The sequence below is a fragment of the Candoia aspera genome, chromosome 5 (assembly GCF_035149785.1).
Source record: "Candoia aspera isolate rCanAsp1 chromosome 5, rCanAsp1.hap2, whole genome shotgun sequence".
NCBI lineage: Eukaryota > Metazoa > Chordata > Lepidosauria > Squamata > Boidae > Candoia > Candoia aspera.
Genome location: NC_086157.1, coordinates 115,090,474 through 115,115,321, shown reverse-complemented (window position 1 = coordinate 115,115,321; position 24,848 = coordinate 115,090,474). Strand labels below are relative to the sequence as shown.

The 24,848-nt window shown below is 46.5% G+C and overlaps 1 protein-coding gene across 1 annotated transcript; it reads right to left on the bottom strand.

Annotated features, from left to right (window-relative positions):
- Positions 1-21: 21 nt before the first annotated feature.
- LOC134498601 (disintegrin and metalloproteinase domain-containing protein 9-like) lies at positions 22-21,707 on the bottom strand. The gene is made up of 10 exons (XM_063304758.1): positions 21,280-21,707; positions 20,070-20,131; positions 16,332-16,410; positions 14,159-14,235; positions 10,439-10,634; positions 8,266-8,331; positions 7,099-7,170; positions 3,573-3,745; positions 2,501-2,579; positions 22-183 (listed from the first exon to the last, which is right to left on the bottom strand). The coding sequence occupies exons 1-10, from the start codon at positions 21,562-21,564 to the stop codon at positions 22-24; spliced, it is 1,251 nt and encodes a 416-aa protein (XP_063160828.1). The 5' UTR covers positions 21,565-21,707.
- Between the last annotated feature and the right edge of the window lie 3,141 nt (positions 21,708-24,848).

Below are 24,848 nucleotides of genomic sequence, written 5' to 3'. Positions count from 1 at the left end.
GAACAAGATGCCAAGTGCAACTTACGCTTCACCTGAAGTCAGCATCAAACAGCTGCCAAACACAGTGCAATTACAATCACATTTTCTGGCTAAATTCATGGGGCCATCATCGTGCGTAAAGCCAAGAGAATGACCCAGCTCATGTGCAATGGTTTCAGCATCAAATCTCGGCTTTTTATATAACTGTACACAATGAGACAATAGAAAGGGAAGACTGGGGTGAGCAAAACATTAAATAAAGGGAGTATGTCGACAAAGACCTGCTTGGATCTTGATTTGTGGCTCTACTGCAGAATGGGGGGGAGGGCAGGAAACTGACATTTGTTGTTTATTCGTTTAGTCGCTTCCGACTCTTCGTGACTTCATGGACCACCCCACGCCAGAGCTTCCTGTCAGTCGTCAACACCCCCAGCTCCCCCAGGGACGAGTCCGTCACCTCCAGAATGTCATCCATCCACCTTGCCCTTGGTCGGCCCCTCTTCCTTTTGCCTTCCACTCTCCCCAGCATCAGCATCTTCTCCAGGGTGTCCTGTCTTCTCATTATGTGGCCAAAGTATTTCAGTTTTGCCTTTCATATCATTCCCTCAAGTGAGCAGTCTGGCTTTATTTCCTGGAGGATGGACTGGTTTGATCTTCTTGCAGTCCGAGGCACTCTCAGGATTTTCCTCCAACACCACAGTTCCAAAGCATCGATCTTCCTTCTCTCAGCCTTCCTTATGGTCCGGCTCTCGCAGCCATATGTTACTACGGGGAACACCATTGCTTTAACTATGCGGACCTTTGTTGTCAGTGTGACGTCTCTGCTCTTAACTATTTTATCAAGATTTGTCATTGCGCTCTACTGCAGAGTTGGGGGGAGGGCAGGAAACTGATGTCCTCAACCCAATTTTAGAACATGTCGGAGATTTAGAAAAGATTTCCCTGTGGTCGTAAAACCTGCCAAGTGTGCTTCCAGGCATTTATTTCTGGGTAGATGCTCACTGCCCTGTCTCTATTTCTGATAAGATCACTACTAAATCTCAGGAGAAAACCTGGGAAAATACAAATTGCAATCCATACGGCAGGAGTGATACAGTGAATATGGTGCTGGGCACCAAGTGTAGAAATCTGGGCCAAGATCTTGTTAGCTTCGGATATCAATCTCTATTATTTTATATGTTGGGGGCATTTTTGCTGTTAAATGGTTCGATGTGCAAACAAACAAACCTCATTAGATTTTTATAGGCTGGACAGTTAAACCCTTTACATTTTGTTTACCAGTTTGACCAAACTGCTAGAAGTTTTCAGATTGAAACCAGTGGATTCAATTCTCCAAGACTTGTTTTGTTTTTAAGTGAAATGATATCACAGGAAATTTTGCCCCCCAAATTGCACATAATTTCTTCCTGAAGTGTTTCAGGGGAGGGACCTAATGATAACCTGGGGGGCTAATAAAAGCAGGCGGGAGATCCTAATTAGATTCAGAAAACAGCGAAGTACGTAGGAGCTCCTATGTTATTGCATTTCAGCTGAGCCGTTTTGCAGGATCTTCTTCCCTCGTATTTAATCTTTTCGAGCTGCCTTGGAGCTGGGGGTTCAAAGTGTTCCTTTTATTCTCTGACTTATTGCTGGCTGCATTTATAGAGCAAGGTACATTCAAGAAGCCCACAAGCTCAACTTCTGACACCTGTTCCGGAAGGCAAAGGCTCCGGGTGGGTTCAAGGGCCTCTGGCATACTGAAAGACCTCTGGGGCATTCAGCATGATGCCCTGCAATGTCATTTCAAGTTCCACCACGTGCACACATCCAATTTTGGACTGCATCTAGCTGGTCTAGAGGTGCTTAAATAAATCAGCCCTCTAAAAATGGATTCAGGAGGACACAGCAGATTTATGAGAGTAGCCTAGATGCATACAAAAACAGCTCTGGCTTATTATATTATAAAAGGCCTCGGAGGACAATGCTGCTGGCTTTTCCAGGGCTTCCACAATGCTTTAAGTTGTGAATAATAGAAGTGACCAGTTAAAAAGGCTTGAGCTTTTTGTAATTCTCACAGCAACCTTAGGATGCAGCTTATCCGGGCGCTTCTCTCTTTCAGCAGTGGCCAAAGACAGAGTGAGGCCTTTCCCATCGGACTGACAAGGTCTCAGCAGGGCTTGTGAGGCCGGCTTTCGGCCTGTCCCTTGGGCCACTGAATCTGCTCAAAGGGTAAAGTGATTTGAACTCTGCTACAAGGGTACAGCGACTTGAAAAAGCACGCGTTGGCACCTGTTCTTTAGAACCTGGTTGGGATGAGCACAGATGACTTTGCAATTCCTCCTTAATCTCTTGCTTGTTTGCAAATGTCTTTTCTGCCAGATAAGTGGAAGTTGCCTTTAGTTTAACTGCGGTTCAGCATCTTATCTTCTGGAGGTTTTGATGGCAAACTCAGATGCAGCCCGGCCAGCATCCCAGAGAGACCCCCCTCCAAAGTAGCAGCGACCCAAGGGGCAGAAGGGATCAGAAGCAGAGAACCACCTACGTGGATAACCGTCACGGACACGTGAGAGTAATGACAAAGTCGTTCTCCCCAGGAAAGCCCAGGACGGGTCCCTGTTCCCCTAAAACGTCAGAGAAAAACAGGATACAGGTTATATTTCATGAGGAAAACACCAATAAAGAGAGTTTGGCCGTGAGCATAGCAAAAGCAGTCTCTAGTGCAATGGCTGGCTGGGGAATTCTGGGAGTTGAAGTCCACCCATCCGAAAGTGGCCAAGGTTGCAAAGCAGTGCTCTAGTGCTACCTGCTCATGGATGATCAGTTGTTGTTTTTTTCACTCTTGATCTTCTTATACTGATTTTATGGATATTGGTGTATTTTTGCAAGAAATGAGGAATGGGACTCAGAGCACAGGATGAGATTTTTTAAAGTCAGGATTCCGGAGCATCAGTTAGAGATGCTAATCCAGGGCTTCCCAAACTGTGAGGTGTGACTCCTGTGGGGAGGTGCAGACAGAGTCCACGGGAGGCACAAAGAACCTTTTAGTCACACTGTTACAATACTGTAAATCCCCAAGTTGCATTGCATTGTTTTCATTATTTGGATTTTTAGGGCAGGGGGGTCCATTAAGAGTACACGAAAGGGAGGTGTGATGGCCCAACATTTAGAAGCCCCCGTGCTGATCAATCCTTCACTTCTGGGGCGGTGGGTCCATCAGGAGGAGGCCTTTACACTTGGGCTTTGCAGGTGGGCAGCCAAGGGGGGAGTCAGCAAAGTCCAGATGGCAGGCATGACCTTGCCACTGAAGTCTCATGTGTAAAAAAGGGGGCAGGGCCTTGACTGCACGATCGGTGCCACCATCTTGACTTTTTCGACACCCCTGTGGATGCCCCTGCAGCTGGCCGTCCCTGGAAGAAGAAAGCCAGGGCCAACCACCTCACTAACTAGGAGATGCAAGCTTCTGTATGGCTTTTCTAAACGTCATTTGCCCTTGGTGGCCAGAGACCAGATCCCCCTCGCCCGACACACTGTCGCTGCCAACCCGAACAGTCCTCCCGCATAATGCTACTTCAAGGCCGGCTGGCATTTTCACAAGGGTGGCGGGGGAGCCTTACGTCATTAAGCCAGCGTGGTCGAAACGCACGTGATACCGAAGCTGGTACCGGACATACTTATAAAAGGCATTCAAGGTCACAGAGAGGTCGTGAGAATCAATGGTCACGTAGTTTTTTTCCGTCCAGAGCTCCATGCCTACCAGATAAATGTGGAGGCCCAGCGGCAGGAATATCTGAGAACGGAAAATAGAAAATCATCAGTTGGTGGTAGAACTTTCATTTTTAATCCGTTCAATCGTGTCCAATTCTCAGAGACTGCCTAGACAAGTCCTTGCAGTTTTCTTGTAAGATTCTGGTCTAGAGGTTAAGGCCCCAGGTTAGAAACTGGGAGACTGTGAGTTCTAGTCCCGCCTGGGGCACAAAGCCAGCTGGGTGACCCTGGGCCAGTCCCTCCCTCTCAGCCCCAGGAAGGAGGCAATGGCAAACCACTTCTGAAAAACCTGAACAAGAAAACTTCAGGGACTTGTCCAGGCAGTCTCCGAGAATCAGACACAACTGAATGGGTAAAAAAAAAACCTTATTCTGGTAAGCTGTAAGACATTGCAATGGTGGCATTGCTAACCACAGGTTCTGCTGCCTTCGAAGGCGGCCCTTGGACGTTTCCGTAACGTGACCTGCCTCTGTTCCCCATCAGATTGAAAAGAGACCGCGTGACCGTCAGGAGCTTCATCCTCTGTAATCTGGTTTTACAGAACAGCGTCAAGCCGCCGATAACATTAGATTGCTTGGGGATATAAAGATACCCAGTCAGGTCAGCTGGACTGGCTGTGGCTGCTTTGTTCTGTACAGTACAGTTTACACTTCTGTACAGTACAGTTTACACTTATTGGGAACTTTCTTAAACATGGCTTTCCTTTTGATTTTGTTGATTGGATTAAACTATGGTGCTTAATTCATTATTTATTTGTTTGTTTGTTTATCCTGCCTTTGTTGTTTTTATAAATAGCTCAAGGTGGTGAACATACCTAATACTCCTTCCTCCTCCTCCTTTCCCCACAACAACAACCCTGTGTGGTGGGTTGGGCTGAGAGAGAGTTTTTTTTTTAGCCGGCTTTCGTGCCTAAGGCGGGACTAGAACTCACAGTCTCCTGGTTTCTAGCCCGTTGCCTTAACCACTAGACCAAACTGGCTCTCATTCATTAGCTGGAGTTGTAACAAGTGCAATTATTCTTCACCCATCAGGATGTGAAAATGGTCAAGGACACCCCCTTTGGCTTCTTACTTTCAATTTGACTTTGGAACCGTTTGACGATCCAAAGGTATTTCAGGCACTCAGGTGGCCAGAGTAGAACATATTTTTATGTCTTATTGACCCTTAGCAGCATTCCTTATTCAGAATTTATGACTACAACGCTTTGGTCAATTACCAGTCGCTCACTAAGTGGAAGGTCTAATATACTTGCTGTTGGATTTAAGCCAGACTCTCCCAGGGGTTTCTGCAGGGAGGGGGTCAAAAAGATGCTAGCCACAACTGTGTGATTGAAGCCCCACAGCGAGATAAAAGAGGGGGGGCTCCTGCTGACCCTCCTGCTCTCTCCACTCATTTAGAAGTGCGACCGTCCCCCATCATGCCAAGATACTACCATGCCACTGAGGAATTTTATCCTTCCAGTCATTCTTGGAGACTGGCGACGCAGGCAATGTTAACTAAAAACCCAGATGGGGGGCATAGATCGGAGGGTGTTCTTTACATTCTCCTACTGTGCAGCCGGGAGGAAGAACCCAATGGCTCCTAAGGCACCTGCGGCATTTCAAGGTGGAGGCAAGGAAGAGGCTCCTGGGCCAGCTTTTTCCAGTGGCTTTTGAGGGGCCAGGAAGGGAACGGTGGTGGCCCCTGAGTCCTTGGCCACTGTCCCTTCTGAACAATTTGTGCCGGGGTGTTAAGGCAACCAGGGAAAACTAGCAGCTTGTGAAGGCTGAAACCAAAGGCTCAAGAACTGGGACTGCTCAGGCCGCTGACGTAGAGGTATCTCAGAATTTCGGGGTCTGGCAGCGGGCAGATATTTGGCATACATCAGCTTTCTCCCTTGGCTGCAATAAAACAACTGGCCTGGCAGGATTGGGTCCTGGCAGCTTTTGCAGTAATCTAGTTCCTGGATGCAGGAATGAGTTCCTGGAAGAATAGAGATTTATAGCTATGCCTGGCCCGCATCCCCACTGCCCCTCAGTGTCCTGACCTCTTCCATGGCACTGGGCAAAATGTATCTACCCACCAGAAGCAGCAGAATGGCCTAGAACTCACCTCTAGAAGTACAAGCTGGTCAGGTTGAGGAGAGAGCTTTTGCAGAATGAAATGAGAGCCCCGTTTTGTGACTTGGGGCAGCCATGACGCTCCTAGCCAAGCCTACTACAAAAGCCAGTTATGAAATTTTTGGACATTATCAAATCAATGAACTCCCTTGGAATTTACTAGCCTGGCAGTCTGAGGAGAGGCTAAATGAAGCAAGCAATGAAGCCATCTCCATCTAATGCATGTGCAATGTGCAAAGGCTGATGAGGGACTCAGTTTGACCCGCTGAACCCGGCCAGGAACCCGAAGCTGCCCATGAAGTGAAAATCGCACTGCGAGCAGTGAAACCTCGCTAGGTCAACCACAACAGCACCTAACAAGTGTGAAGCTGAAGTGGAGAAGGAAAGAACTGGGGCTGCCCATTATAAAAAGAGTGGGCTGGATAGGAACCTGGCTGGCAGACCCCGTGTGCACATGCAACTAAAGGTAGTCCTCGCTTAACGACCATTCATTTAGCAATGGTTTGGACTTACAGCAGTGCTGGAAAAACCAGCTTACGACCAGTCCTCACGTTTACAACCATCGTAGCATCCCGCGGTCACGTGATCACCATTTTTGTCCTTTCCAGACAGCTTCCAGCAAGTAAAATCAACGGGGGAAACCACATGATTTGCCTAACAATCACATGGTTTGCTTAATGACAGCAGTGATTTGCTTAACAACCGCTGCAAAAAAGGGCGTAAAATTGGGTTGGATTTGCTTAGCAACCAAAATTCCAGTCCCAATTGTGGTCATTAAGCGAGGACTACATGTTTCTGGATTGCGATCTGTCTTCACCGCTCCCTTCTGGTGGGAGAGGATGTGTGGGTGAGAACGAAAAGTTTGTACATGCCTGCTTAAGCAAAGCCTTGCTATGCTGGGATCAGTAAAGCTAGGAGGGAACAAAGAATTACTTTGTAATTCAAGATCCCTCCTAGCCAAGATCAGAGAGATGTTCCCTGCCTAAGCCCTTAGCCACTGACCAAGGCGGCATCTACAGCCATTTCAAGGTGCCATTTCCAGGCCACCGAGCACCCCAAGCGGGAAGAGCTGGTCATGCACAGTACGCCTCAGCGGGGCAAAAGGACGACTTGGTGGGATGTTCAGAGCCAGGGGGAATGAAGAGGGAGAGGGACACGGGTGCTGGAGAAACCATCTGGGAAATTTCCCACACGCCCGCTGGCTGCCACCAGGGAAACACGGCCATTTCGCGATGGTTCCTAGTGTGGTTTTAAGGGACGCGGAAAAACTACTCACCGTGTGGACATTCAGCATCATGTGAAACAGCACCGACACCAGAAGGGTTTCATTGCTGTCATAGAGGAGGAACTAAGAGGAGAAGAAGAGAAAGGCAGCCAGCCGGCTTAACATCAACGGTTTGCACAGCACTGCTGACGCAAGCCGTTCCCCGCAGGCGTCGGGCTCTGTGGGTTACAGCTGCTTTCTGTAAAGTGGGATTACTGTTTTAACCTCGGAGGTGGTGGGCTGTACTGTGATATGGCTGCTGTTTTGATCGTGCGGGCTGCCCGGAGCCACTGCTGTGAGACGGGCGGTCGTATAAGTCGTTTAAATAAATAAATAAAATTCCCTGCACGTCAAAGCCCTTGCGTTTAGGCATGCTGTTCACAATTTAATATGCAGCAACATTTTCTTAATTAATTTTTCAAGGTGTAATTAAGACACATAAGACTGGTAGAGTACAAGTCTAAAAGGGAAACAGGAAAGGCTAAAACGGTGCAGGAATGAACGAAAAAAAAGCATATCAGACCAGCGGAAACACATTTTTTAAAAGAAATGGGAAACTGTTCTTTAATTCCCAGTAACAGCTACTGAGATTAGCTACTGAGTTTCCTTTTTTAGCTCTTTCCAACTAATAATTAAGATCAATTATTTGGGCCCAACAAGGGGCAGCCGTGGGGGAGGGTAACCACAGTTAAAGGTGGCTGCCAGAACCGTGCAATCAATGACTCACCCCTTCTTACATGTGTGATGCGTGCAACACACAGAAAAGGGGCGGGGCTTTGATCACATGGTTGCAGGTGCCATCTTAACCTTTTTGCCCCACCCTGAAGACCAGACCAAGAATCAACTTCACCGGAAGGCCAAGTCTCCTTTGGCTGAGAGTGGCTACAATAGCAAAACCTTGCAAGGGTGACTGTGCTGTGCCTCCTCCCCCTCCTTATACCCATGCGAATTAGGGAGGTGTCTGTCTGAGCCACTCCCAAATGTTATCTGGATGTTCCGGACTGATTTTTCTCCTCGTCCCTTTGGTAATGGATCTTGCCCACCTCCGTCAAGGGCCTCTGCCTTACTCTACAACTGGGCCCCAGTCTAAAAACAAGAGACTTTTGACTGGCCACATCTTGTCATGCTGAAAGCACTTTCTAGGTCTTCTGTAACTACCACGATCAATGGCAAACTTACCGCGCTTTTGTCTGCCACAGCGTAATATTCTAGATATCGGATGCCTGTGGGGTCGAGGGCATCTTGCTGGAATGAAATCAACAGGAAGCAGTTATAGAGGGCTAGCTGTTGTACTGGTGACCCTCAGGGGGGGTCCACAGGGTATGGTTTAAAAAAAAGAAGAAGAAGAAGATGGCAGCCACAATGGTGCAATTGAAGCATCACCCATTTCTTATGCACAATGTGCCACTGTGGCCACCATCTTGACTTTTTTGACCATGGCCTGCAGACTGCCCTGGACACCATGAAAATCACATTCCTCTACAAGAGACCTAAATGCCTTGGGTGCTAAAATCAGAGGAATTACAACATCCAACTATTAGCTCAGATGCATCTGTCCAATGATTTCGATTCACTGTCTCCCTTCTTTAGGAAGTGTTTCTGTATTATTATTATTATTATTAAGGTGTCCAGAGAGAGAGAGCTGACAACGGGGTCCTTCAAACTGTGTTCTGGGGAACGCAGGGGTTCTGGAATAACTTGATGGGGTTCTGTGAGAGACTAAGAGTAAAAAAACAAAAGCTCATTCAAACCCAGCCAAATTTCTATCCCTAGCCCAGCCTTTCTCAGCCTTTTGACCCTGGAGGAACCCTTGAAATATTTTCCAGGCCTCAGGGAACCCCTGCACGTTCGGGCTCAAAGATAGGCCGGAAGTTCCAAAATTATTACTTTCGTTTCATGGGTAGGCCTGTCTAGATGCATTAACTGTATTCTTAAACTAAAAATAAAGAATGAAATGTACCTCTTTCATGTGAAGTTGCCCAAATTTGAAATATTTTTTAAAATACATTGTGATCTCCCAGGGAACCCCCAGTGACCTCTCGCAGAACCCCAGGGTGCCACAGAGCCCTGGTTGAGAAACCCTGCCCTAGAGTTTTGCCTCTGGATCAGGCGTTCCTGGATTTTTTTTTCTTTTAACTAATGAGTTCTGCAGCCTCAAAAAGTTTCAAAGCCCCAGGCTTACAACATAGAAGAGAGCAGAAAAAATCCCAAGGCTCACAATGACGGGCAACAGATAAAACAAATAATAGGTCAAAGGAGCAATCTGTTAAGGACTGAAATTTCCTTCCATCTAAAAATCACCCAGCTCACGTTCTCATCCCGTTCCTCTTATCAGGGGTTTCATTCATGCTTTTGGGAGTTTAGCTGTCACTTGGAATCGCTCGTCTTTTCTCACTGAGGCCATTCACTGACTGCACCTCCGTTCTCTCCCCAAATGTACCCAATTTAGCAATAAAGAACACAGCGGCATGCTATTTATTTCCCACCAAGCAGCAAGGGATTGTTGGATTATTGTGGTCCATGGGCTTTATCGCGTTGCGAGCCGCCTCAAGCCTTGGGCAGAGGCAGCACACAAAGGATGATAATAACCAACGGTTGTAATAAATGAAGGGATACATAATCCTGGAATTTCTTCTTTTCCAAATGCAGTTTGGAACTCTGGAGTTTTCCGACCCTGGAATTTTCTTGGCACCAATAGAAAAGGGACTGCTGCCTTTCCCCTTTTTTCCTTCTCCGTCGGAAATACGTTCCTGGGACGGAGTGGAGATCTGACCTTGGATCGTGGGCGGGGAATGAGTGAGCTGCTAAGAGGGAGTTTGGATAAAAGGCAACTCAGTCCTGAGAAGGAAGAAAGGGAGGAACGCCAGTAAGCCCACCTTGGTTTTGTTTAGTGTGAAACAGAGGAAAACTTGGACAGGCTTTCAAGATTCTTTTATGCCCTTTTATTATTTCATGGCCTGGTGCTGTATTAGATGCGATGGAAGAGAACCCTGCTCCTGGGAATGGGGAAGGGATGAGCGAACCGTTAAGTGGGGAGGAGGTCCCCAAAAGAGTACTCGGTCCTGGGAAAGAAGAAAGCGTGAGAAAGAAATTCAAAACAGCCCCACTGGATGTTGTTGGGTGGAAGATGGGGCAGAGGGAAACTCTGACAGGCTTTCAAGGTTCGTTATTACGCCCTACGATGCTAAAGGACATTCCTGCCACCCCTGCCGTGCCCGTTTCTTCGCCTGGCCTACCTCAAAGGGCTCCAGTCCCTCCATATGACAGGAGTGACAGACTTAGAAACTTGGTGTCACCCTCAACATATATCAATTTTCCGTCTGGACTCAGTCAAGGTATCAGGCCAACCTACCTGCCTGGCGGAAAGATCCGGACCCGCAGCGTCCACCATTCTCACTCCTCTACTTGCCAAACCTGCCCCGTCTTCAACAGTTCCTCTGCAGGGTTCTCGTGGCTCTGGGGCCTTTCGATAAATAAAGTGTTGAAATGTGGGAGAATTTTCAACAGGCTGAATTTCGTATCTTATGTTCCCCATTTGTATATGTCCCCTGGAGGGAGAAAAAAAAAAGCCAGACTTGGGGACAACATCTGCCACTGGCCAGGATTTGGCCCTTGCAGGACTGTGACTGGCCCACCCAACGACCACAGAACCGAGATGTGGAAGAAAGAGTTTGCTCCCAATTCAAGGAGCAGCAGCAGCGTTGCACGGCGTTCCCTTCACCTGCGGCTCTGTCGCTCCTGCCCCGAATGGCCCCTGGCCTGTCGATCCCTCGGCTTCCCCCGGCAACGTTCGGGAAAGGGCAGAACAGCCACGCGGTTTCTCCAGCTACTCTACAACGGTCTGCAAATACCCTTTGGGGGAACCCAAATTCAGCCCTCAGAACTTAGGGTGGGCCAAAGCTGGGATGGCCCAGGGACCCTTTGGAGATGGAGGGTGAAAGAAAGGTTGGCGAATGGCTCATTCCCTCCAGAGAACTCCCTGCCCACAGCTTCATCTGGCCTACGGGGAGCATCTCCTGAGCACGGCCACCCCTTGGAGGTCTGGCCTGCAGCAGGTTTGGCAGGCATTAAATCAAACCTGTGACCTGATTCAGTTTCCCACCCCGTAGCTACTTTGGAGGCCTTTATGCTGTGGACTAAGCATTAGAAAAGAATTGTTTCTTAGAATACAGGTGATGTCATGAGCACTGATGGCGAGCAGGAGGGGGCCTCTATCCAGTGGGGAAAACGCAGGCGTAGTACTGAGGAGTGAAGCAGCCATTCAAAGAGACACAGATCAGGCCCGCCTTGACTTTGGGGTTTATCTGTCTGGGTTTTTCCCACGCTTCTTCAGTTTGTTAGGATTCTGTTTTATGTAGCAGTAATAAACACTAGTGAACTACTCCTCGTCTCAGCGTGATTTCTGACTGTTAGGACAGGTAGTCCTCAACTTACAACTGTTCATTTAGCAATTGTTCAAAGTTATGACAGCGCTAAAAAAAAGGAACTTATAATTATGACCGTTGCAGCATCCCTGTGGTCACGTGATCAGAATTCAGGTGCTTGGCAACCGGCTTGCACTTACGAAGGTCGCAGCGTTCCAGGGTCATGTGATTGCCATTTGTGACCTTCCCAGCCAGCTTCCGACAAGCAAAGTCAATGGGGGAAGCCTGATCTGCTTAACAACCATGTGATTCACTTAACGGCCACAGTGATTTGCTTAATGACCATGGCAAAAAGGTCATAAAAGTAGGTGTGACTCACTTAACGACCGCCTCGCTTAGCAATGGGAGTTCTGGTCCCAATTGGGGACATAAGTCAAGGACTGCCTGTTTTAAGCCGAGAGTCATATCAGCTAAAGGGACTGGAATGAAATATGTGTTTGTTATGGGAAAGAAGACTATGGACATGCTGGCTCTTGGTTCATATTTACTTTATGTCTTGTCATACTAGAATGTCACCTCAGTTGAGAGCTTCCTGTTTCTTTTAGGAAAAGGGGTCAAGCCAAGAAGCTTGTGGAACTGCTAGGAACAAGCACGATTATGACTGATTAAGCAACGTGTTCCTCCATTAACTGAACAAGAGCCAATTTCCCAGAGAGGTTCCAACAGCCGAGATACATCTGTGCTACTGCAGGCCTCGATCCACCCCACGTGTTTGGAAGGAACATTCATAAACCGGCCAACCTGGAATCCTGATGGAAAGCTAATCCGGCTACGCAGGGTTACCCTCCGCTCAGCAGCATCTGCAGAGGATTCAGAAAAGGCAAGGCGGCATCCATGGCATCCACATCCACTGTCTTGCCCAGTAGAGACTACTGCAATGCGCTCTACACGGGGCTACCCTTGAAGAGCATCCGGAAGCTTCAGCTGGTCCAGAATTTGGCTGCGTGGGCAGTTATTGGTGCCCCGAGATTGGCACATATAACACCTCTGTTGTGCGAGCTGCACTGAGTGCCAGTTTGCTTCCGGGTCCAATTCAAGGTGTTGGTTATTGCCTTTAAAGCCCTACGTGGCATGGGGACCATCTCGTCCCCATAACATCAACCCGGTCAGGCAGGGAGGGCGTGCTACGGACCCTGTCTGCAAAGGAATTCCATCTGGCGGGGTCCAGGAGGCAGGCCTTCTCTGCAGCAGCTCCCGCCCTTTGGAATATCTTGCCCCCGGAGCTGAGACCGGTCTCCTCGCTCTCGGACTTCCGGAAGAAACTGAAGACCTGGTTCTGCCGCCTTGCTTGGGAGGGGGAGAGCGATAGCTCCACCTGGGGGTGGCTGGCGCCATAGCACCCCTTAGCGATTGTGTTCCATCTCCACTTGGATTTCACATTTGTTTTTATGTATATTTTAATGGTAATTTTAGGTGGTTATGTTTTTAGTGCTATTTTATTGTAAACCGCCCAGAGTCCCCCATTGGGGGAGATGGGCGGTGATATAAATTTAACAAATAATAATAATAATAATAATAATAATAATAATAATAATAATAATTTAAAGGTGAGCCTGTTGGTGAGAAGGGCCCATTTTACTTCACTGCTGAGACCTAAAGGGGAAGCTTCCGGTTTACCAAAGTTTTCTTTTCTGCAAAAGGAAGGAATTGGCCGATGGTTCTGTGAATGCATAGCTGACCTTTAAAACAACCCACAGAGAAGCAACTTTTCTCTTGCTCTTCACAGACCCTGGACATCATGTGCACGGGTGATTCCCAAGCTACAATCTCAGATACAGGTAGTCCTGTACTACGGCCACAACTGGGACCAGAACTTGAGTCACTAAGTGAGACAGACATTAAGTGAGTCTCACTCAATTTTACGACCTTTTCTGCCACAGTCGTTAAGCAAATCATGTGGTCATTAAGGGAATCCAGCTTCCCGCATTGACTTCGCTTATTGGAAACCGGCCAGGAAGGTTGCAAATGGTGATCATGTGACCCCAGGATGCTGGAACTGTCATAAATACATGCTGGTTGCCAAGCGCCTGAATTTTGATCACATGACCACAGGGATGCTGCAAGTCACTTTTCTCAGTGCTGTTGTAACTTTGAATGGTCACTTATCAAATGGTCATAAGTTGAGGACCACCTGTAGTAGGGGAGGCATATCACTCAAGAAGGGAGGAAATACAGCAGCCCTTGGTCCTAACCCTGAAAATCACCCATGTGATAGCTGCCTCTGACATGTTGCTGCTCAACAGGGATCTGGACTGTGTACTTCTTTGGAAAAAAGCCAAAGTCATGTGCAAAGTTGAGCCAACTGACAGGCAAGGGGATGAGAGAGGGATACCCATCAAGGTCAGATGAGAAGGTGAAGCCTGTGGCAAAGCACAGCTGGAACAGCTGCATAAAACACTATGGCTTAATAGACATCTGGATAGTGCGGAAGATTTCAAAGCCAAGGAGAGTGAACGGAACAAATGATGGGCAAAGCATTGTCCCAATTAATGTGGGATGCAGGCTTCTTGCCTGAAAATTAATTTAACCTTTGCAGCTACAAAGAGGCTTTAAGAGGAAATAAAAATAAGCATGAAATCTGAACTGCCCTCAGGAGAAACGCATTTACATAAGAGATTATTAGTTCTAATAGCCAAGGCCTTTATTACCAAAGCCCACTGCAGGTAGAGAGGATGACCTGGGACCTTGGGACACCGTCCACATGGCCACTGTAATGGCAATTGTCCTGTAAGGCAGAATAACACATTTTCAGAACAAATTCAAATGAAATCAAACAGGAGAATTGGCTCAGCAGATATATTTCCAACATGAGAATCTTTCCCATCTTGCATCATTCCATCTGAAAGAATAAAAATTAATATATGCAGTGGAGAGGAAAAGTACCTTACGACTCTTGTCATATCTGACTTGGATTTCATATAATAAAAAGGCAAGAGCTGCTTTTCTGCTGGAAAAAACATTATGGAACAGCGTGCTAACGCTGGTCAGCCTGGGGGCTTTCATTCAGTATTCAGGGACGGTGAAGGTCGATGAAAAGAAATCCAGCTTTTTCATCTGAGCCCAGAAATGTGCAAGAAGTTACTGCAACTGGCAAAACACAGCATAAGGGGTGGTGTGGTCCCAATTCACTATCCAGTAGCTGTATTGTGGACAAATTGTGTGTTTTCCAGAGTGTTCTCATGTATGAACATATGATACGGCAGCCTAATTTGGAAATGAACAGGGCATGGATGACTGAAATAAGTCTTGGGTGAGTAAATGGACTGGATCTGACAATGTTACCAGAAGAATGCCATGGAGTATCTTCACCCAACTTGCATAAGTTGGTCTGGGGAAGACAAAGGGGATACATTCACCCAAAACACTGAGCTTAGGCTCAAGGTTGTTGGATTTATCAGGGATCAACTCAGCATTGTCTCATAAGCATAAGGGGGGTCGTTCTAGCAAATTGCATCTCTCTTGTGCTTGTGGGATGTCACGTGGGTCACCTGACTTCCTCTTCCTCCTTCTTCTGGGGCTTGGGGATTAACAGTCTCCATTACCTCGTGGGCAGACTTGCAAGCAGGAAGCGCTGCAGAATGCAGCTCTCCCCTTTGTCATCATCCAGCAATGATTAAGTGCTTTCTACTGTGAACCTGCCTGTATTCAGATCTACTGAATAAAAGTAAGCTATCTCTATTTTCTTCATCTAACTACAGTGTGAAGACGGAATTTATTTCTGAACACAATTAAGCTTAACGTGCAAGTTCCTCTTTTGGTTCACACTTCTACTCTGCTCTTAGCTGCTTGGAGTTCTTTTATTAACCTTTAAAAACTCCATCAAAGGTATCATGCAATCCCAGTCTTTGGGGTTAGTCTGTGGCTAACATTTTTATCATTAAGTTAAGGAAATCAAATGTTTTACTCTCATTTCCAGAATCTACGGGTCTCTGAAACTTGGGGATCGTGCCTGGGGGTGTTCCCTTAGGGGGCTCATGAGAGAGAGAGAAGGCAGAGATGACAAAACAGCAGTATGATAAAGAAGGAACAGAGGCCACAAGAAAAAAAGGGAGACGGGAGGTCCCATTTCTGGCAGATGACCCCCCCACTGCCTCATCATTGATCAAATGCATTTGTGATTAGAAGCTCAGTTGTGTAAAATCTCAAATATCCCAGCTGTTTCTGTTTCAGGACTGTTGCTGCCTTGTAAAATGACAAGGAACAAAAAACCCCTCCTGTGCTGTACATGAGTTTGTCCCTTGTTTTAGCTCTCTCCAGAGGGAGAAAGAGATTTTGACATTCTAGACCCCTTGGAAAAAAATGCCCCAGTTCCCACTGCTGTATTAATAAACCATCTCTGGTCACTTCCATCTTGCTTGTTCTCCAAGGCAGTCGGGAAGAGTTGTAAAGAAGGGAAGAGAGGGAATAAATCCTCAGTCACAGCAGGCTAGATCAGTGTTTCTCAACCTCAGCAACTTTAAGATGTGTGGACTTCAACTCCCAGAATTCCCCAGCCAGCATGCTGGCTGGGGAATTCTGGGAGTTGAAGTCCACACATCTTAAAGTTGCTGAGGTTGAGAAATTCTGGTCTAGATCAAGCTCAGGTGAGACTTGGAAAGCTTGGGAGACAAAGCATAGACATTCTTGAAGTGCCAAAAGAAAAAAAAACAAAACGGTTGCTTGGATCTGAATCCTGCCTGCTGTGACCTCCTCATGCAGAAGACATGAAGTCTTCCAAATCAGACCTGGCATTACATCCAGTCGTAAATGCAACCACTGAGTCCAATACTTGACTTATGGACCGTAAAATACACCAACAAAACTATCTACTGAATAATTTACCTGAATATATGGATATTCTGCCACCAGCTCTCCCTTCATGTTGTAAGTGTAAATAGGCATATTTTCTGTTACAAAGAACCTGAAAATGTAAAAAAGAATTAAGCAGGAATGGGTCCCTTATATACAGCATATTACATAGCAAGGCAAGCTAAGACACTGCAGAATATGGTTTTTGAAGAAAAACAGCTTAAAAAAGATCCAAAAAACAGAAATAAGCAGTAATTGCAGCTGTCCAAAGTATAGTATAAAAATATTTAAGTAGCAATTAGCAGCTGGAAAAAGAGCGGGAGCTACTAGAATGCTTTTTCTTATAATTTTTTTAATGTTTCTTTTGATTAAAAAAAAACTTTAAAAACTGTTCTATAAACATCGTATTTTCATTTCAACTTTAGCTGTAAAGTTCATTTTATGAATATATAGGTATTTTTATTTTATTTTTTTTGTTGTTTGCTTTAATTAATTAATTTTAAAAAAAATATTTTAAAAATGTAAAAAAAGTTAACATGCCAGACCCATTATACATACAATCCTTTGTGCCTACTGAATATTGAATGTATACAGGAGTGTCTGCAGGTTGAGGTCCAGATGGTCAAGATGGTGGCCAGGACGGCGTGATCAAAGTTCTGCCTTTTTGTATGCGTCGCACACACAATGCACATAAAAATGGGCAGAGTTTTGATCGTATTGTAATGGCCAACATCTTGACTTTTTGGACCATATCCTGTGGATACCTTTGAACATATATTTATAGGTGTAGGTAAAGGTAAAGGTTTCCCTTGACATTAAGTCCAGTCGTGTCCGACTCTAGGGAGCAGTGCTCATCTCCATTTCAAAGCCGAAGAGCCGGCGTTTGTCTGAAGACACTTCCGTGGTCATGACTGAACGGAACGCCGTTACCTGCCCGCCGATGCGGTACCTATTAATCTACTCACATTTGCATGTTTTCGAACTGCTAGGTTGGCAGGAGCTGGGACTAGCAACGGGAGCTCACCCCATCACGTGGATTCGAACCGCCGACCTTCCGATTGGCAAGCTCAGCAGCTCAGCGGTTTAACCCGCAGCGCCACCGTGTCCCTATATTTATAGGTGTATAATGTCAATTAATCAAAATTTTAGCCACCTTGTATGCACACCCACTCAGAATTAAGTTTCAACATTATTGTATTTGCTTTCATGGTGAGCGCAGTTTCTCAAGGTGGTTGACGAGGGAAGGCGAAAGGGACGCCCTTCCATCCTTTTCCTAATCTCTTCCTCCTTCTTTCTTGCAAGGCAGGCTACTCCTCAGCCAGAAAGACGGCTTCTGGGGTATGCCACCAGATCAAGCAGACAGGGACCGCCCAGAGGAGTTTGGCGTGGGGGAGGAGCCAATGAGGGGTCTCCCAACCACATGGGCAGTGAGGGAAGCAGTGTTGCGATCGGCAAGGTTTGTGCGATGTTGTGTTCTGGCCTGAACAAGTACCCCTGTGGCCAGTGGGAACTTGTCTCCGGACTGGGGGAAAAAGTGAAGAGACTTGAGGAGTGAGCGTTCCATTGGAATCCATCAGGGAAGATGAGTTCCTGAGCGGGACACCCGCTGAAGCTCTCCAGGAGAGGCACAGAAATGAAAAGAACAGGAAAACATCCTTCTGGCTAAGGCAAACACGTGGAGGAATGTGACCTAAAGAAGGTCAGGAGGAGCTCTCAGGGACAAATAGACTTTGTTCCGTTTTGGTGGTGTTCATCCCATAATGTCCAGGTGCAGAGATCTGGATGGCCTCCATCCTCTTAGCTTTCCACAAGGGCGTGAAGACCTGGCCGTTCCCTCAGGCATCTGGGCCAGGAAGTTGGGCAAATTCTGCTGGCTGGTCGGTTGTATCGCTCATTTCCATTGCTGTAAATTGGGGACAATTCTTTTTGACCTCGGATATTTGTTATCAGGATTGTTGGGTTTAATTGTATTGTTGTTCTGTTAACTCTTTGTATGCCACCCAGAGTCAGTGAATGAGATGGGCGGCCATATACATCTTTAAATAAATAACAAAATACAAATGTGGTTAAAGCAGATACTGGCAGTGAAGAATTCTCTTGTAAAAGCTTGGTGTGCTTCCTGCACAACTAGAGAAATGCCTTCAACCTTTGGGTCTCTACTAGGAGGATCCCTCTGGTAACAAATTTTACCATATTTATGCTTTCGACTTTCCTCCGAAGCAGTGTTTCTCAACCTTGGCAACCTTAAGATTCTGGGAGTTGAAGTCCACCCATCTTTAAGTTGCCAAGGTTGAGAAACACTGCTCCCAAGTATACCGACACACAATATTGTATTCAAGCTTCCATTATACAAATCTCTGAATTTTGTAGTGTGCAATTTCAGGTAGTGAATATTCAGCAATTAACATTTGCTGCATTTAAAGATATTTAAAGTATAGCTAAATGTACTTTTCATTAGAGTTTTTTTTTTCAAAGTCCACAGATTGTAGAATACCTTCCCCTTAGAATTAAGACTTACTCCACCCTTTCTAACATTTTGGAAGACAGACTTTTCCAAAGAGCATTTGGTTAAATAGTTTGTTATTGCCATCATTGGTTTACTTTGAACTATGTATATAGATTTAATTGTTGATACTACTATATTTGGTTTTTGTTATGATTTGTTCTAATTATTCTTCATTATAAGTGTCATTACATTTTATCCTGGTTTTGTTGTAACTTTGATAAGTTATTTGTTATTTTCAATTAATTTATATTTACCGTAGACGTTTGAACTGTTACAGTTGTTTTTGTTGACTGTTTTGTAAACCACCAGCTTTGATTTGGTAGAATGAATACCATAAAGTAAAATTAAACTAAATTTAGGATTGAAATAGGACAGCATGGAGACAGGTAAATCAGCACAGACTGGATTGAATCTCTCCATTAGTATCCAGCACAATGTCCCAAACTCTAGGGAGACACAAGTAAGATATGGATTGAATGGAGAAGAGTAGGTTTATGCCAGTTTCTCAGTCAATACTCTCAACATGGTGCTGTCTAGATACCCAGAATTCTCAGCCAGGAAAGCCATCAACTTGACTGCCTGGGATTTCTGTCCATTGCTACCTCAATAAACCTGGCAGGCAGCAAGTTGAGAATGGTCGTCTTATCTCTCCTACAGGCTTCATCTATGTCCTGATGATGCCACAGCTTTGCAGCAGCTCTAGAGAACAGGCTGAAATTGAAACCAAGGAAGAAGATGTTGCTGTTTGTGCAGATGGGACCACTAGCATCTCCAGGGATAACTCTCGAAGGGGGGGCACTCCTGCTAAAAGACCTGGTCCATGATTCGTGGCTGCTTCCTTGATTGGCAGATAGAGACCATGGCTGGGAGGCTTTCACCCGGCTTAGAGGGGGTCCACCTAATTTGTCCAGTGTAGACCTCTTCCTAGCATCTTCCCAACTCATGTAGGTGAAAGGGAAGCTGAGCTTTCAAGCAGTGTTTCTCTGTACCAGCCCCCATGTTACACAACAATCTACCCTTCATTATTGGTCTTCTGGAGGCCGTTATAGACAGAGTTGTTCTCAAGGGCCTCTGGGGAACGAATGGCCATCATTACATTTACCACTTATGGTTATTTATGGTTTTTTAAAAAATGTTTTTACTTTTTTTTTTATGTTTTATGTTGTAAACCACTGGGAGCCACTTTCGTTAAATCTGGAAGGCTATAAATACAATCAGTCTGTCAGTCAATCAGCATGACCCACTTTAAGAAAGCAGCCACTTACTGTTGTTTCAGATGGACAACTCTGTGTTGTCCTTCCACTTTAATCATGTAAGTCAAATGTTCCTAAAATTAGATGGGGAAAATACAGAACAGTTAATTAGTACTTTGATCCTTCAATTATTTCCTTTGCCGCTGGAAACAACCATTTGTGTTAACTCACAAGGTTTATCTATGGACGTTCTGGAGAACTGGCCTGTGGAATCTGAGACTGAAGTAATTTCCACGCTAAGGCTTTGTAGGGTCTTCACAGCACCAGCCAGGCATCGTTGAAGTGATAGAGTGCCAGTGCCCACTGCAGATATCTTAGCACAATTACGGTTGGATGACTACTGAAGATGCTCTAAGTCACTATGGCAGACATGACCTTAATCCAGGGCTCTACTAGTGTTGGCCTTGGACAAAAGTTCCCAGCCCCATCTATTGTGTGATTAATTTAAATTTAAAGCCACAGCAGTTTGAACTGGGGTGCCTGTGAAGAACATCCAAGTTAGCTGTTATGTTTTAATTTTGATTTATCTTTTATGTAGGGGATATAAAAGGAGGCTCTTATGAATGTTTTTATCTTATGGATTATTCGTTGCCTAAAGCCTTTGACTGTGTGGCGTATAAATGAAATAAATGAAATAAAAATGAATACAGAAGCAGGAATTTTGGCTTGGATGTGTTCCAAAGGCAGAGCATCTCCATCACCTCCTTCACCATCCTTTTGGGCTTTTAGAACTGGGAGCATGTTCTCAAGAAATCAGATGCTGTATGTCCATCCTTTGTCAGTACAGAAAGGGGCTCTGTGTGCATCTTAGAACGAATCATAGACCATGTTTTGTAAATCGCAATAGCTAAGATATTCCCAGACCCATTAGGGCAAAGCATGGTTCGTGAGGCTGGCTGTCTTTGAAAATCTCGGGGTGGTTAATGTCTTCCTTGGCTTAGCACAGTACAGGAAGACAACTGTTGTGGCTGGGCAACCGGAGGTAATGGTTAGTGTGCAAATCAGGCTGAGGGGGGCATGATTATGTGCACAGCGATAGTGGTGTTACCTGGAATTTTAGGCCTCGTTATTGGCTTTTTAATAAAGGTGGTATTCGCATTTTAGCATGGCTTCCGTGCCTTCTTCTGAAGTTCAGGGAACCAGGCTTTCCTTTCACCCAAAACCATTTCTTTCTTTTATGTGCAAACTTTTAGGCAACAGGGGCAATCAAAAGGAAAATTACTTTGCTGTCGTAAGGAGATCTCGTTTCCAGCTGCATTGGCTCTACTACTTCTGAGTAAAGGTACGTGGAAGACGTTTCAGTCAAACCTATAATGAAATATAGGGAAACGTGAGTTAATAATTGCATTATGCAAAGCACCGGCTTGCTCATTCTGATCCCCCAGGGCTGATAATGGTTCCTATGCTGAGATACAATGGAATCTGAATTTGAGCATTTACACATATGTAAGAGGCAGGTATGTGATTTACACACATGTGTGCAGTCCCCAAGGGGGTAGCCTGACATGTCAGGGTCCGCCTCCCTCCCGCCCTCTCTCTGTACCCACCCGGGCTGAGGAGGAGGAGGAGCAGCAGGGCCCGTGAGCGCAGCACCCCCAGCCTCCACGAGGAAAAGGGGGGCTCCCCCTCTGCCATTTTGCCCAGGCCCCGCCCTCCTCTGGGCCCCAACTGCCACCTGCCCCGAAGCCCCGCCCCCTGCAGCCCAGGCGCCAAGCCCCACCTCCTCAGCTTCCAGGTTCCAATGGCCACCCAGGACCGAGCCCCACCCCCTCGGGGCCCGCCCCGCAGCTCTGCCATTGGCTCTTTAACCCGGCTGCCCCTCAACGGAAGCCCCGCCTCCTCCATGCTTTTGAGAAGTGGCCTCGGCCCCACGTCCTGCCCCTCGGAGGTCCGCCCAGCTGGATCCCTCGTGCCACACCCCTTCAACTGCCATTCAAATTCAAGCCCCACCCCTTCCCAGGCTTCCCTTGAAAGTTGGATTCATCTCCCAGTGGACAGGAAAGCAGGCAGAGCTGTAGAGCCTTCTGGGTAATTTCAGTCCAGTGGTTCAGCCCCTCCTACCTCACAGGGTTGTTGTGTGGACAAAATTAGAGGAAATAGCCAGTAAGCTGCCTCGAGCTCTCAAAGGGAAGTTCAGATATAAGCGCTAATAATAAAAATAGCATAATCAGGATGATGGACATTTTTCTTTGGAAAATGAGGAGCACATCTTTTCATGGTGCAAGTTCAAATGCATGCTGAGGAACGCTGCATTCTTCAGAGAAATCAGCCAAGGCTTTGACTCTCTGCTCCAGCGACCCAAGAGGCAGCCTCGCCCCTGCCCTTGTTCATGAAAAACGCTGCTGGCTTTGCGTCGCTCCGTGGTTCCCCGACTCGGGGCCTGAAGCAAGGAAGTCGGGGAGTCGGGCTAGAGCTCCCCATGGTGGCTGCGTTGCACCCTCAGCTGCAGCCCAGGTCCTTCGTTTCCTGCCTGAGCAGTGGAGGTGCCAGACCAGGCCCAGGAAGGCCCAGGTTCAAGTCCTGCTGTAGCCAGGGATGCCCAGGGATGCCTGGGGCAGACTTTGAGCCAGCCAGGCCCCCTTACCCTTCACTTAATTCTTTACTTATAATTCTGGTGCTGTGTTTTCTATTCGGTTTGGGTTCATGGCACACCGCCCCCAGAGTCAGTTCAGAGCCAGGCAGTGACTAAACTGAATAAATTACTTTCATTACAATTTGGCCCTAATTCACAGGGTTCGTCTGTGGATAAAACCAGAGGAGGGTTTTATTTACTTACTCACATATTCTATTTGCACATTGCCAAATTTATTTACTTACTTATTCCATTTGTATATTGCCAAATCAATAGATTCATGGGGGAAGAAGCATTAAGCTCTTGGAGAAAGGTGGGACATAAATTTCACAAACATTAAATAAACTCAGGGAGCCACTAACTAGAGTGGCATAGAAATACCTTGTAATAAATAAAAATTAAACAACAACAACAACAACAGGACCAGAACCAGGAGAATAGTTTACAGGATCAGCTGGGAAAAGGCCAAAGGGCACACTGAGTTTTTACTGATTTGGCAGTAAGTACATAGAATAAGTCAGTAAATAAATAAGAAAATAAATAAGCAATCTGGTAAAATTAATTAAAATCTCCATAGCAAGGATCATTAATATCAAAATTGTAAATAGAATAATAATAATAATAATAATAATAATAAAGATAACACAACCAAATAGTACTGTAGTACTAATAGGATTAATAATAATATGGAAAAATAGATAATAACCAAAGTGCAGTAGAATAATAATAATAATAAGGAAAAAATAGATAACACACCCAAATTACAAGGTGACACTGGAACCCAGTAACTAAACGGAAATGTTTTAAAAAACAACAATTCACTACAGTAGTCACCCCATACTCTAGGGCAGCATTTCTCAGCCTTGGCAACTTTAAGATGAGTGGACTGCAACTCCCAGAATTCCCCAGCCAACATGCTGGTTGGGGGATTCTGGGAGTTGAAGTCCACCCATCTTAAAGTTGCCAAGGTTGAAGAACACTGCACTAGGAAAAAGTGGGTCATAAACCTCACCAACAGCAAATAAACAAAGGGAGTCACCGGCTGGAGTGGCACAGAGATATACCGGTGATAAATAAAAATTAGTAACCATGTTTGCCCATGGAGCTCACAAGAGCAGAGGGGCTGATCTGCCGGGAAAAGGACCAAGGGGATCCCTTTCCTGGCTGGAATAAGAGGCTGGGATGTCCCACAGGCACAGTGATTGTGCCAGGGGGGGCCAGGGAGTGCCAGGGGGTGTGGCCAGCCAGGGAGGCAAGGGGCTGTGCTCCAGGGACCAGGGGCCCTCCCCTGCTCCAGCTGGAGGCTCCACCCCCTCAGCTCCAGCCCCACCCACAGCGGTCCTGCCCCAGGCCTTCCTCTCGGCCCAGCCGTTGCCCGGGGCAACCAAGCCGCCGGCAGAGTGATGAGGGTGGGCGCCAGGCTGCTGGCAGAAGCAGGAGGGCCGCTGTAACCCCTCGACGAAGCGGGTTCAGAGTCCTCTGGGACACCAGCCCCCCAAGCTGGGGGGATATCTGGGGCGGACCCCTGACGGTGGCTGCTTCCTCCTCATCCAGGTGACCCTCCAGAAGGGGCCTGGTGAGCCATTCCCTCAGGGGAAGCCCTCAGAGCACGTGCAGAGTTCTAGCCCTTCCGAAGTGAAAGGAGCGGGCCAGGCTGTCAAAGGAAGAGAGGGCAAACCAGGGCAGGGCAGGGGGCAAAAAAGTCAAGATGGCAGCTGGGGCTGCACAAAGCCCCACCCCATCAAGCATGAGATGGGCAGCTGTGTAAATTTAATAAATAAATGAATATTTACTTAGAACGTGTCCAGTCCAGTGACCCCACGTCCCTTATGATCGAGGCCAGTCCTTTATTCCAGGAAGCTGCCCTCCAGATTTATTTAACTGTTTATTTTCTTGGTTTTGCTCCTGAATTTTCCTTGGTAAAGCAAAGTTACCAATTTTTTTAAAATCCTGATGAACCCCTTTCAGATTTGCCCCCTTTTCCGGATTGTCCTTTATTCTTTCCAAGAAAAGAGGGTCACCATAATGTACAGGGCTGCCCATCTAAGATGGCTGCCGCGAAAGCGCACCAAGGGGAATGGCAGAATTGCTCATCCACCGCGCAAAAGGTCGGCCCTCCCCTGTTCTCCAGAGTCTGGGGCTCCAGGGGGGGTCCTTGTCTCCCGGGGCGTCCGCAGGGGGTGCTAAAAAAAGTCAGGATGGCAGCCACGAGTGTGCAA